Source organism: Numenius arquata, chromosome W (genome assembly GCF_964106895.1).
Source record: "Numenius arquata chromosome W, bNumArq3.hap1.1, whole genome shotgun sequence".
Lineage (NCBI taxonomy): Eukaryota > Metazoa > Chordata > Aves > Charadriiformes > Scolopacidae > Numenius > Numenius arquata.
In genome coordinates, this window is record NC_133615.1 from 8,258,710 (window position 1) to 8,273,348 (window position 14,639).

At 38.9% G+C, this 14,639-nt stretch overlaps 1 protein-coding gene across 1 annotated transcript in view; it reads left to right on the forward strand.

Moving 5' to 3' along the window:
* The window catches only part of LOC141476549 (zinc finger RNA-binding protein-like), a 73,130-nt gene extending 64,562 nt beyond the window's left edge, over nt 1-8,568 (forward strand). The window contains exons 16-20 of the mRNA XM_074165230.1: nt 308-405; nt 1,224-1,319; nt 5,092-5,203; nt 5,314-5,411; nt 6,117-8,568. Of these exons, the coding sequence (XP_074021331.1) occupies nt 308-405; nt 1,224-1,319; nt 5,092-5,203; nt 5,314-5,411; nt 6,117-6,296 (584 nt within the window). The 3' untranslated portion in view covers nt 6,297-8,568. The remainder of the gene's footprint in view (nt 1-307; nt 406-1,223; nt 1,320-5,091; nt 5,204-5,313; nt 5,412-6,116) is intronic.
* The last annotated feature ends 6,071 nt before the right edge of the window (nt 8,569-14,639 follow it).

The following is a 14,639-nucleotide window of genomic DNA, read 5'->3' on the forward strand; positions in this document are numbered from 1 at the left end:
CCTTCCTTCAGTATTTAATTTTGGGGATATGTGTTTTTCCAGTGTTAGCTTAAAGAAGTACTATGCATTGCACAGTCTGCAATGCATTCGAAAATAACTTGAGAGCTAAAGTATATGCTCTTGATCTTCATACTGGGTTGATGCACTAATCCTAATTGAATGGCTTTTATTGAACATTTACATTTGTTGTTCAAGTGTTTAAACTTTAAATGGCATGTGTGACATTGAAGCTACTTTAAGGAAGTGTCTTGCTCACCTGGTCAAACACCCATTCCTCACTGCATTTTGCCAATTCAATCCATTTTAGATGTAACCTCGGGTATGGTGAAAGACCCACCGGACGTCTTGGACAGGCAAAAATGCCTTGACGCTCTGGCTGCTCTACGCCACGCTAAGTGGTTCCAGGTTCGGAACATCATTTTACTTTCTTCTTGTAGCCTTATGAGAGATTAGTTCAGTTGCAATATAATTGTTTAACTGTGTGAAAACACTCAGCATTGTTCATGCTAATAATAATTAATATTTTTCTGGTCCCTAAATTTACATGTAGAAGGTTGAGTATGGAGGAATTGCTTCATGCAGTTATTGCTGATTTGACATGATTTTATTTTTTACTGGTCATTGAGAAGATGATATTGAAAGCTTGACTTGCTTGGGGTGATCATATGTTGTATATCTGTTATATATTCCATAAGGCTGCAGATTAATTTTGCTTTAGATAATGGAATATGTGTTTAAATCTTTGTGCTTAGATTTAAGACTTTTTTTCCTATTTCTTTAAGTGTATCAAGTGTAGGGAATGAAAGGCAAGGAGCAACTGTTTGGTTTAGTGACTTTGCATTCTGGCAAAGGCACAGTAAAGAAACCAAACAGATTCCCTTGACCTTTCAGTCTCTATACCTATTTCTTAGACCTTTATTATATTTATTTCTAATATAGAAAGATTCTGTATTTATTGTTACAAGTGAACATAGGTCAAAGTGTACAGGGGATCAAGAAATATTATTCTTGTATAACCTGTCCACTTTGACTTCTACCACCTTAAATTACTAACTCTCTATAAAATACTGCTGTAAATGGCAGCTCATGAAATAAAGTTGTAGAATGATTTGTTTCAGTCTTGTATCTGAGCTTCCATTGAACAGTGGTGTTTTAGTCTTTCAACAAGTCCTATTTGCTGTAGGTGGTGGGATTAATTAATTTGATTTTGTATTGCTCTCAAGGCTAGAGCTAATGGTCTGCAGTCCTGTGTGGTTATCATACGTATTCTTCGTGACCTCTGTCAACGGGTTCCAACTTGGTCTGATTTTCCAAGCTGGGTGAGTAATGTTCTTTTGAAAGAGTCTTTTTAACGCACATGTTACTGCAAATAAAGCATAGGAAAGCGTTACTACAGTTTTAAAATGTAGACTTTGAAGGAGTAATGTAGGGGTTTGTTTGGATTTTTTTTTGTTTTGGGGTTCCCCCCCCCCAAATGATCCAGATTCCGTCTAAAACTTTAATTTTCTGAGGTTTTGTCATTTGGAGATGGATTTTTTTTTTCAAAATGAATTTTCTTCTTTTTAATGCTTTGTGGGTAGTGTTCTTATTCTAGATTTCAGCATTTTTTCCTTTACTCTGTATAAAAGAATCTTTTTTTTTTTTTTCTAACCACCTACTCTGAATTGCTTGGACTTTACTGAAACTGATTGAAAACAATGTCAGCTGTGCCCAGATAGCTCTGTGATAACAGAAAGGCTACCTGAAAGAATAAATCACAGTAATTCCTGCAAGATGAAACACCACAGTACTAGTCTGTGGATGTTTTACCATTAGCATTTTAATCAGTGTCACTTAGAAACAGATATCTAGGTTGTACCCAGTTATCTCTCTCAATTCTTGCATCCAAGTGTTCTTGGAGCATTCCTTTTACGTTGACTATCTTAAATGATGCTCTCTTCAGGAGTGCAACTTGTGCTCCAAATATTAACAGATGTTCAATCTGTGGACTGGACAAAGTTAGTCTGAAACAAAATCTCTGAAACATATATATGTGGAGGTAAACTCAGCTCTGACTGTTTTGTTTCATAGACCAAATCCTGTTGCAGTATGCTGCTTCCTAATGTAGACTTTCCGGTTTTGGCAGGAAGAGTGCTACCATTGTCAAGACAGTTACAATGGTTGGCAGTATTTCAATGAGAAATGTTTTACAACTGTACTAAGCTTGCAGACAATTTTATTAAATTACTTCTGATAATATTTGTTGTTTCTGGAAAAAATGTGGAGCAATTATTTCTGTTTTTTAAAAATTTAAAGTAAAAAAAAAAAAAAGAGTTCCAGTTTCCATGCTACACTTCATAAAAGATACACTGTACAAATATAGCTTAAAAGAAGCTAAGTAGTAGGCCTTTGATACAGTGTCCCACAGTATCCTCCTGGAGAAACTGGCTGCCCATGGCTTGGATGGGAGTACTCTCTGCTGGGTTAAAAACTGGCTGGAGGGCCGGGCCCAGAGTGTGGTGGTGAATGGAGTTAAATCCAGTTGGCAGCTGGTCACGAGTGGTGTCCCCCAGGGCTTGGTACTGGGGCTGGTTCTTTTTAACATCTTTATCAATGATCTGGATGAGGGGATTGAGTGCACCCTCAGTAAGTTTGCAGATGACACCAAGTTGGGTGGGAGTGTTGACCTACTTGAGGGTAGAAAGGTTTTGCAGAGGGACCTGGACAGGCTGGATCGATGGGCCGAGGCCAATGGGATGAGGTTCAACAAGGCCAAGTGCCGGGTCCTGCACTTGGGTCACACCAACCCCATGCAGCGCTACAGGCTTGGGGCAGAGTGGCTGGAGAGCTGCCTGATGGAAAAGGACCTGGGGGTGTTGGTGGACAGCCGGCTGAACATGAGCCAGCAGTGTGCCCAGGTGGCCAAGAAGGCCAACAGCATCCTGGCCTGTATCAGGAACAGCGTGGTGAGTAGGACTCGGGAGGTGATCATCCCCCTGTGCTCAGCACTGGTGAGGCCCCACCTCGAGTACTATGTCCAGTTTTGGGCCCCTTACCACAAAAAAGGCATTGAGGTGCTGGAGCGGGTCCAGAGAAGGGCAACGAAGCTGGTGAGGGGTCTGGAGAGTAAGCCTTATGAGGAGAGGCTGAGGGAGCTGGGGTTTTTCAGCCTGGAGAAAAGGAGGCTGAGGGGAGACCTTATTGCTCTCTACAACTCCCTGAAAGGAGGTTGTAGAGAGGTGTGTGTTGGTCTCTTCTCCCAAGACACAGGCGATAGGACAAGAGGAAATGGCCTCAAGTTGCGCCAGGGGAGGTTCAGATTGGACATCAGGAAAAATTTTTACACTGAAAGGGTTATTAAGCATTGGAATGGGCTGCCCAGGGAAGCGGTTGAGGCACCATCCCTGGAGGTATTCAAAAGACGGGTTGACATAGTGCTTAGTGACATGGTTTAGTGATGGGTTGTTGTGGGGTTTTTTTGTTAGGTTTTTTTTTATCAGAGTTAGGTTGATGGTTGGACTAGATGATCTTAAAGGTCCCTTCCAACCTAGACAATTCTATGATTCTATGATTCTATACTATGTAAGAGCCCTTGATATCACTATGATACTGAGTTTTCAAAGAATAAACCCTGGAATGCTTTTAGAAAAGCATCCTTAGAACTATTGCAACACACAGCAGGCACACAGATGAAGAACAAGGAATGTTGTTTCTTATTTCTCATAATATCTGTTCTAAGGCACAGCCAGAAGGGAAGAGAGGTATGAAGCAATGTATCAGGCCTAGCTGTGTCTTAGTTCTCTCCAAAAGGACTTCCTGGCTTGCTCCTGGTACCTGATGCATTGCAAGTGACATGAATCAACATTGAAGTCTGTGTAGTCAGTTGTTCTTTTGGCCTGTTGGAAAAGTCTTACTGACAAAAACAATGATGGAATGAAAATGGTGATTTTAAATATATGTGATTTCTGACAGTCACAGATGAAATTTCATAGATCAAAGAAATGTATTTTTCTGGATACAGAAATTCTCCTGACCTGTATGCTAGAAGCCTGTTACAAGCCAAAGAGATGCCAGAGCTTTTCAAAGAGCCTAAATAGTTGTAATAATAGAAAATATTAGGAAGTCTAAACACAGACATTAGTATCAGTCTCTTTATATACCTAAGAATAAAAACTAAATTAGAAGAATTTTGTCAAGTTCCTACAAGTTAGAAGGAACTAATATTCAAGGTTGATTTCTTTTTCCCCCAAACTTGAAATCCAGCCTTTCATGCATATAAACACCAAGGCATCATAATTCCCATTTGCCTTTGATATTGGAGGAGGTATTGAAACATCCATTTAATGCTGAAAAAGCTAAGGAAAGCTATTCTTTACTTTTGCAAATATCTTTTATAGGCTTTTCTGAAAAAAATAGTCTAATAAAAGTAAACAATGGAAATACAGAAAAAAACAATATTTAAAATACAGCTAATCATTTAAACCATTTTAACTAATATCAAATAATGTGTAAATTTTAGAAAACCTGTTTATCATCAAGGTTTTTTTACTCATTTAACATCTGAGTTAGTGTTAGCCTATATCCAGGAAAAAACTTGCTGTGAACTTCAGTTTTGCTAAACTGAAGAACTAGTAACCACTTAAACGTTAAAAGGTCATCAAATTTTGGATGCTTCAAGTTTGTGTATTCTTGTAGAAAAAATAATTTCTCTGTAGCATCCTGTTAATTTCATTAGATGAATCAAATTCATCATTTCATACTGTGGGGCTGACAGATTCTGGTGACCCACCATGTTTCATGCTCTCTCAAAAAATGGCTGGACAAGTTGCCTACATGCATACATTGGCTACTACTGTATAAATTTCTACAAAACTTTTGGATAACTTGTGATGAGATGCAGCATATCAGTACTCAATGTTAATCTTGCAGCAGCTTTTTTTTATTCATTGTTATATCTGATTTTTTTCCATTTTAACTGAAAGTGTTCTGTGATGTGTAAAGTTCTTCAAAATTCCAGTATCAAAAGTTCTGTATTGAACAACAGTAGTAGCTTTTTTGTTTTTGTTTTAATCAATCTTCTAAATTGGCTGTGTTTTCTTATTGTTGGTCTAGGCTATGGAGTTGCTTGTGGAAAAAGCAATTAGCAGCGCTACTGGACCACAGAGTCCTGGGGATGCACTGAGAAGAGTTTTTGAGTGTATATCTTCAGGAATTATCCTTAAAGGTAAGTTGCATTTGATCACTGTCTGTATACTTATGCTTAACTAACGTAAAATCTGTATTCTTGGTTGAAATAAGGTAGAGATTTGCTACTAATTAGCCTAACTGTTGTAGGTGGTCCTGGCCTTCTGGACCCTTGTGAGAAAGATCCTTTTGATACACTTGCTGTAATGACAGATCAGCAGCGAGAGGATATTACTTCAAGTGCACAGGTAAGGAAAAGTATATGTGAAGTGGTAGGTTGTTTTGTTTTGTTTTGTTTTTTAAATGGAGGTATGTGGTGGATATGAATTTTCCTTTCTTAGAATATAGTCTGGTCTTTCAGATGATCAATCTTAAGCTAGGCTATGAAAATGTCACAACAAAGGATGTACAACAGTGTTCATTTTTGCACTAAAATTAACGTATTTTCCTGAAAAGTTTGAAGCACTCCCATCTATATATATCTGTAAAGATGCTCACTCTACAGGAGCATGTTATTAGATTTAAAATTACATTGGCATTTAATATTTTAGAAATAAATCTGTGTAAGTTTAATTTTTGATATTTATTGTATCCACTTACAGTACTGACCATTCATGCTTGTAGCTTAAGAGGTTACTGCCCCTACTTTCTTAATTTGATCCTTTTGCTAAAGATTACTAATGCGTAATTGGACATGTGACAAGCTTTGCCTGCTTCAGTGCAAGTCCAGCAGCTAAAACATATGCATATTATTTTTAAGCTAAGATGATGTACTTTGTACAGAAATAGCACGTGACATATGTTTTATTGTGTTGACTTTGTTGAGGGAAGGAAGAGGGGATAATAAGAGCTAAGGATATACACCACTGATGTTCTTCATTAATTGTTTGACAAAGTACTCAAAATTTACATTTGTTTCTAACAGAAATATCTTCTTTCTACCCTTTTTCTAGTTTGCACTGAGACTCCTTGCATTCCGTCAAATACACAAAGTTTTAGGAATGGATCCATTACCACAGATGAATCAACGCTTCAACATCCATAATAATCGTAAAAGGAGAAGGGACAGTGATGGGGTTGATGGATTTGAAGCAGAGGGAAAAAAAGACAAAAAAGATTATGATAACTTTTAAAAATGTTTGTCATCAGTGCTAAGATCAAAGGTGATAAAAAGTCCATTTGTTGCCTTGCTTTTAAATGGACCTAATGTCTGTTTAAAATATCCAAAACCAACTCAGTAATTAGATTTGGAAGAGAACAACCTAGCTCTTCTGTGAGATTCTGAATATTTTAATGGATGTACTGTGTCAGACAAATTATGGATGGAAAGACTGCAAATGGAAACTGTTGTCATTGGAAAAAACAGTTTGAGGGTTTTTCCTCACTGCATTTTCTTTAAATGTGTTGCTAACTTTAAATTCTTTTTTTTTGGTCTTTTTTTTTATTAATAAGTGCATTGTCTTATCTTGATTGTATTTAATGCAGCATTTGTGCTTCTGTTGCAATGTGTATTTTGACTTCTAATTTAGAAGTTTTTTTGTTTGACATGAGTTGTATAAGTTACTTTGTGTTAGATAGTATAAAACGTTCCCCTCCCAATTAATATTTTACAAAACTTTATTTTATAAAGCAAGACTGCAGGATTATGTTGGGTTTTTTTTCCTAAATTGTGTTACAACACAATTATCCTGCCATTTGAGTGCTCAGAACTAAATGGTTTTGCCAGTCTTGTGGCATTTGTCTCCTTAGTGTGATATAACAGTGTAATTAAGACAAATTTGTGTTAATCTAATCAAGTTTGCTGTTAATTGTGCATTAGCAGTATAAAAGCTAATATATACTGTCTTGCAACAGTTTTAAAGCAGCTGCATAATTGATCAAAGCTTTGCATGATGTTTTTGTTTTTAATAGAAGGGCTTTTAAAACTATCATTTTAGGTTAAAATGCATAGGTCTTTGTATGATTGACTTTGTGACATAGCAAGGCCAAAAAATAACTTTCTGAATTACTTTTCTCAACGCTGCAAGCTGGCATTTCCCATTTAGACAGTTAGTCATTCTTTTCAGTCAACTTTGTTGATATGAGATTAATGCCTCTCAGCCCTTAAAAAAAACATTTGTCATATCAGTGCCTGTGAGGTTATTCCTTACAGCTATTCCAGTATAAACTTTCTGTGATTTTTTTCAATAATTCAAATTTTAAAAATTGGAATATTACTGAAAAAGTGAAGGTTATTGAAGAAGAAGGGGGGGGGGGAACAACCACAACAGAAAATTATTTGATGTGGCCATAGTGTATGCTCATGTCTCTTTCAAAAAGCTAAATATAGCAGTGGTGTAATAAAGTTACATCATACTGTTGGTGTATGCTCTGGTTCATAGGTGTGATTTGTTGTCACAGCACTACAGTGGAATACGCAAATAAAAACTAAAATGTATAAAATGACTAAAATTCATTATACACTGGAAACTGAAGTTTCACTCATTCTGTTCAATGTGTATTATGTTTTGTTGCAAATCCACAAAACGCACATTAACATAGACTAACATTCTGGTAACTACTTTATTGATGGCTGTAGGAGAGTATCACACATTGAAAAGATCATTTGTTATTTCCGGTACAATTTATTTAAAAAAACCTTTTGTTCTATTTTGAGGCCGAATTTATCTTTGACCATTTTGATAAATAGCTCTTGGAGTAGGGTGATGTTTTTGTTTGCAACACCTACTGCTAACAGCCTGGGCCTGTGGAATAAAAATACAATATTTTGTATTGTAGGGGGGTTGGACTAGATGATCTCCAGAGGTCCCTTCCAACCCCATATCATTCTGTGATTCTGTGATTTTAGAAAAATAGAGGGAGTCTTAAAGAAAAAAATTAAGTGTTCTTCAAGTATTAGAGTGCAATTTTAAAAGGAGTGGTTATTAGTGGTTAGAAAATAAAAGGAAAGCTTTTCTCATTGTAAGAAAGATTTCTTATCAATTTCAGCATCAGAAATACAATAATTAACATATGCTTTAAAATTACTTTTAAAAAAGATTAGACTAGTTTCTGTTGTCCAGCCTTGATGCATAGCTCCAAGCATGTGCTTGTTCTTAGTCTTTTTTTTTTTTAAGAGGATATCTTACTGCCATGGTGTCTAGTTAGTAATTACTATTTATTTTGAAAGCTACAGGTGCTATTCATGTGGCTAGTTCAACTCCATGCCAAAGTTTCTTTCCTCATAAAGCAAACTTGTCTATTCAGGCATGTGATCCTAAAATTTAGGATTAAAAAGGTCAAAGATGTATTTTGGATGTCCTGTATTTTTGTTCTACTGGCTTTTAACTCTTAGCCAGTTTCTGGATCTTTTGAACTACTGTATACTTAAAGTGATTCCACATTAAATATGAAGCTGTGACCATGATTTTTGCACTGTGTGGTGAAGAGTGAATTTGCAGTTTGTTTCTGTTTTTCCTGCCCATTTTAATGGGCTATTTTAACTACATAACTTCTGACTCTTGTTAAGCAAAGAAGAATGGAAAAACAAGGTTTTAAAAAGTACAGAGCTAGCTTTGATTTTAAATATTACATTGTGTACTTAGGAAGACAAAACTACGACCAAGTAATTAATTTACAAACAAGTAATCATTTTAATATCTTATGTTTTGATAATGCTAGTGATTTACTAATAAGCAATGTTTGCCTTTTTTATTCAGCAATGCTGTGTGTTAAATCTCAAAGTGCCAGACGCTATAGTCATGATACGCAAAAGAGAAATGTACACAGCAAGAATTTTCCCCTCAGTGCTCACTTTAGAGGGACAATTTGGTAAAATGAGAGCTGTTCTGTTTTGAAACTTTTTCTAACTTTAACTTCTCTGCCTAGTTTTTAAGTATGTCCTGTCTGTGAGTAGTGTGGTTTCACGTGGGTTCCTGTATAGAGGCATTGGTAGAAAAGCAAGTCTGTTGGACACAGTCCATCAACTTCTTGCCCTATTATAAAATTCTGTATGAACTGTTAATCTTATAGAGCTATTGAATGTAATGGGTTCATTTGCTGCTTCTATTTTTAGACCTATTTTAGTACTCAGAAGTGATTTAATACTACTTAAAATTATTGTACCTAGCAACTTTCTGAGAGTTTGAATCAACTTTAAATATTCCTACAACAATTTGTATGCATATTTAACATTCTTGTTGCTTGTTGAATATCTGCTGATGATTAGTCTGTTCAGTATTCATACAATGCCAAATTAATTTCTTTATTAAACAATTAAGACTTGTTTGGACTACCCAAATAGATTTTTATCAGCATAGCACTAGTAATAGAAAAAAAAAAAAGAAATTGAGAGGCATGTTTTGCAATCTGTTTTTTTTCCCCTAACATCATAGGTTTGCAAAGTACAGTGATAGATTCAACCAAAACATCTGTTTTCCTTCTGGTTTTGGGGTTTTGTTTTTTTTTTTCCTCTGAAAGCTGTAAGCCAAAGAGCTTTCCTAGCCAAAAAGGCTAACAAATTAAATTTCTTCTGAGAGATTCTATTACAAATCTTCTCAAGAGTTCTCTTTTTTTTCTGCAGTATGATATTCAGGCTTTTTAAAATGAAACAGACACCTAGTCTTTTGAGGAGGAAAAAAATCCAAGGAGTGTCATCTAAAGTGTTATCACAATGGTTTTGATTTACATCCAAATAAAAATCAGGCTTAATTCTGTTAATATCTGTTAATTTGTATTCTCCCATTATGTTCCATTTTCTCATTTGGATTTATGAAAATGTGCAAATGTGTACATATATTTCTAGTACTGAGAAAAATTATAGTTATTGGACTGCTTTCTGATGTTTTAGAGTTTGCATTTTAAGAAATGCTGCCCTAATAATATGTGGCAAGTGTAAAGTTCCTAACAGGGTAAAGTTCATTGTTTTTCATGGATACCTGGTTGGCAGTTATTGCTGGGGATTTTTATCCTGCACAGTGCACACTTTCCCACTTAATGTAGCCTTAACATATCTGGATTAGCAAGGGTCCTCATTAAGGCTTATCATCTTTAATATTTGTGTTTTCTTAAACTATTTAGCAAAGCCAGGGCCATTAATATCCAGTTCTGGGCTCCCCAGTTCAAGAGGGACAGGGAACTACTGGAAAGAGTCCAGCGAAGGGCAACGAGGATGATTCAAGGATTGGAGCATCTCCCTTATGAGGAAAGGCTGAGAGAGCTGGGACTCTTTAGCCTGGAGAAGAGAAGGCTGAGGGGAGACCTTATCAATGCTTATAAGTATCTAAAGGGTGGGTTGAAGGAGGATGGAGCTGGACTCTTTTCAGTGGTTCCCAGTGAGAGGACGAGGGGCAACGGGCACAAGCTGGAACATAGGAGGTTCCACTCAAATATGAGAAGAAACTTCTTTACGGTGAGGGTGCCAGAGCCCTGGAACAGGCTGCCCAGGGAGGGTGTGGAGTCCCCGTCTCTGGAGATCTTCAAGACCCGCCTGGATGCAGTCCTGAGTAACATGCTCTGACATGCTCTGGGCAATCCTGCTTCAGCAGGGGAGTTGGACTAGATGATCTCTATGGTCCCTTCCAACTCTAAAAAATTCAGTGAAATTCAGTGAAATATTTATTCTGAAGCCAGTGATTCGTTTATTGCAGGATAGATTAAAGCCTATCAGCTTTTAAAGCTTAAATACTTTCACATGTATTTTACATCAATCCTATTTCAGGATGATATCCTAAATTCAAAGAAACATAGAATGGTATCAAGAAACCTCTATGGATTTTTGAAGTTTCCTTTATTTAAAAACCTAAGATTTCAAAATGGAATAGCTGACCAAGAGAAAATAAATCACACTTTCTACAGTAAAAGGTTACTTTATCATTAAAAGGGAGACAAAAAGCCTCTTGTTTCTGCATGAGAATCACAAAGCTTGTTCTTTATGTAAGCTTTTTTCTTTTCTGCATGCTGTATCATGTTTGTATTAATTGTATGCATAGTATTAGGAAGAGTTCTGTCCAGAATATGTAAGACACCCTTATCACAGACTTAACTTCTGGCATACATATAGATTTGTCATTAATTTGCTGGTGAATGTTTTCTTGCTAAGACAGTAAGCTGAGCTGCACTGCTCTCAATGCAAGTGAGAACAATATGGGAGAGATGAAGGTGCCTGTCTGATAGAGCCAGTGCCAGCTGGCTCCAAGACGGACCCACCACTGGCCAAGGCTGAGCCAATCAGTGACGGTGGTAGCGCCTCTGTGATAATATATTTCAGAAGGGGTAAAAACTGCTGTGCAAGAACAGCCAGAAGAGAGAGGAGTGAGACTATGTGAGAGAAACAGCTCTGCAGACACCAAGGTCAGTGAAGAAGGAGGGGGAGGAGGTGCTCCAGGAGCCCAAGCAGAGATTCTCATGCAGTCTGGCAGGAGCCATGACCCTATGGAGAGAGGATCCCACATAGGAGCAGGTGTGCTGGCAGGAGTTGTGACCCCATGGGGGACCCATGCTGGAGCAGTCTGTTCCTGAAGGACTGCACCCTGTGGAAAGGACCCCTGCTGGAGCAGTTCGTGAAGAACTGCAGCCCATGGAAAGGACCCATGTTGGAGAAGTTCATGAAGGACTGCCTCCCATGGGTGAGACCCCACGCTGGAGCAGGGGAAGAGAGTGAGGAGGAAGGAGTGGCAGAAACAATGTGTAATGAACTGTCCGCAACCCCCATTCCCTGTCCCCCTGTGCCACTCAGGGGGAGGAAGTAGAGAAATCAGGAGTGAAGTTGAGCCTGGGAAGAAGGTAGGGGGTAGGGGGGAGGTGTTTTAAGATTTGTTTTTATTTTTCATTAATCTTACTCTGATTTGATTGGTAATGAATTAAATTAATTTCCCTGAGTCAAGTCTGTTTTGCCTGTGACAGTAATTGGTAAGTGCTCCCTGTCCTTTTCTTGATCCACAAGCCTTTTGTCATATTTTCTCTCCCCTGTCCAGCTGAGGAGGGGGAGTGATACAGCAGCTTGGTGGGTATCTGGCAGCCAGCCAAGGTCAACACACCACAGTCCTTTTTGGTGCCTCACTTTGTGCATTTAAGATGGATGTGAAGGTCCTTGAATGCATCCAGAAGAGGGCAACAAAGCTGGAAGGCATATCCTGTGAGGAGCAGGTAAGAACTTTGGGCTTGTCTAGTTTGGAGAAAAGGAGGCTGAGGGGTGACCTCATTGCTCTCTACAGCTTCCTGAGGAGGGGAAGTGGAGAGGGAGGTGCTGAGCTCTTCTCCCTGGGATCCAGTGACAGGATGCATGGGAACGGTTCAAAGCTGCATCAGAGGAAGTTTGGGTTGGACATTAGGAAGCATTTCTTTACTGAGAGGATGTCGGAGTGGGAGATGGACCCGGAGTAACGATGAGTCTCAATATGAGTATGGTCGTTCTCCCTTTATTCAAGTTCTCACAGAGTATATAAAGACAGACAAGCAGAGCACGCGCTAGCGACAGCTATACGATTGGCTTACAGTCTCTGTTCACGCACCTAGAGCGCTCACACAATTAGTGCAGACCTCTTGTCCACGCGCAGCAGATGTTTCTCTATCTCCCGGAGGCAGTACCGCTTATCACTTACTTATCATGTAGCTACTTCTTCATACTTCAGTTTCTCAAGGAGAGTTCACAGCCTCCTCCGGGCTTTCATCCCTATCAAAGACTGGGTTGCTCACTGTAATCAAGTCGTGCCCCTTTTCACTCAGCCATTCCTCCACAATTCCCCCTTCTTGTTTTTGAGCAATCCAGGCTTGGTTTACTACTTTTAACATAGCTCTCTTAATACAACTGAGCACTAAACATAAGCACAGACCTATAATCACAAGGGTTATTATAATGCGCAAGCCTTCAACAAGCAAGCCTACTAACCATTGTGGCATATTCCCAAACAAGTTAGTCAGCCACCCATCTAAAAACCCATGGTTTTGACGAATTTTGTTTGCATGCTCTTTTAACCACTGCAACTGTTTATGAGTTGATTCGCTGTGATCGGACAAATTCATACAGCACATGCCTTCAAAATCCTCACAACCATGACCTTGAGCTAATAGCAAAAAGTCAATTGCCGCTCTATTCTGCAAAATTGCGTGGCGTAAGCTATTTTGATCTCCTAACAGAGTTTCTATTACCTCAGTGGTGACTTTAGCTTGTTTTTCAGCCCAACAAGCTAACCGTCCTATCTCCTTCAAAGCTCTGCCTGCTGCTGCCCCAGGTACAAACAGGGATAAAAACACTCTCTCAGTGGGATTGAGTAAGGTAACGTCATCATTGCAATTTGGTGGGAGACCCGTGACCGCCCGTTTTGTACGTGCGGCGTTTTCTCCCTTGGTCACATTTTTCCACCAGTTTTGATTTGGGGCCAACAACGTTAATTTGCCAAGATAACATGGACCACCTATCGCATTTTTCGGAATTCCCTGCTATGCCCTGTCACCACATATCAAAAACACGTCTGGCGGCAAGGCTTTTGGGGTGCCATTGTTCCAAATTTGCTGTTCCCCTTTCGTTCCAACCCCAAGGGCTCCCAGTCCTTGTTTTGATGTGTCATTTGTGCCACAAAATGCGCCTTTATATCTATAGTCATAGTAGTTTGCTTTCGGAGTGACGTTTGTCCACCCCATCCAATTAAATGATCGATAATAATTTACGCCAGTAAAGGCAGGTCCTCCAAAAAATATGCAGGTTTGAGTCCAGTTCTGGGAGACATTTCCAATTCTCATTGATCCTAACAGTTCTAACTCTTGAGGGTCCCAAGGCAGCGTAACATTCAAGCTATTAAGGAGCGTGGCACTACAATTACTAACGCTCTGGGAATTAGTACAGTTCTGCTTACTATACTTGCTAAAGTCTTCTACCTTAAAACCAGGTACTCCTCAATGTCCTCAAATATGTCCGAAAAGGCTCTGTAGCAGAGGCAAGCGATAGAGAAAAAGCTTGTTGTCCTGTCTTATTCGCCCAGGTAACCCACATGTTTTCCCTAGGTTCAATCTTGTGGAGGGTCATTACCGCCGGGATCAATATCCCCAGGGTCAGGATCTTGAACATCTTGGTTGTCAGGCGGATCATGTCGAGTCAGAGCAGGTTTTACAGCTCGACTGGGCACCCACACTGGACCGCAATCTGTGGAAACACACATATAACCTCGACCATTAAATATAACAGGAACAGGCCCCATCCAAATTCCAGAGACTGGATCTTTATACATCACTTTGAGTTGCGGGAGTATTGTTGTACTATTGAACTTAAGGTTTTGATGGGGAATCATCACTGGCGGTTCCTCTCGATCACCCATGAGACAGAGAAAGTTCAACGTAAAGAGCACACGATGTAGCCTTTGCTGGGCATCTGTCTCTACTCTCTTTTGTTTACCTAGATGGTCCTTCAATACTTGATGAGTGCGTTCCACTAATCCTTGTCCCGTAGGCGAATGTGGGATCCCTGTCGTGTGATCGACCCCCCATCTTAGCAAAAACTTTCT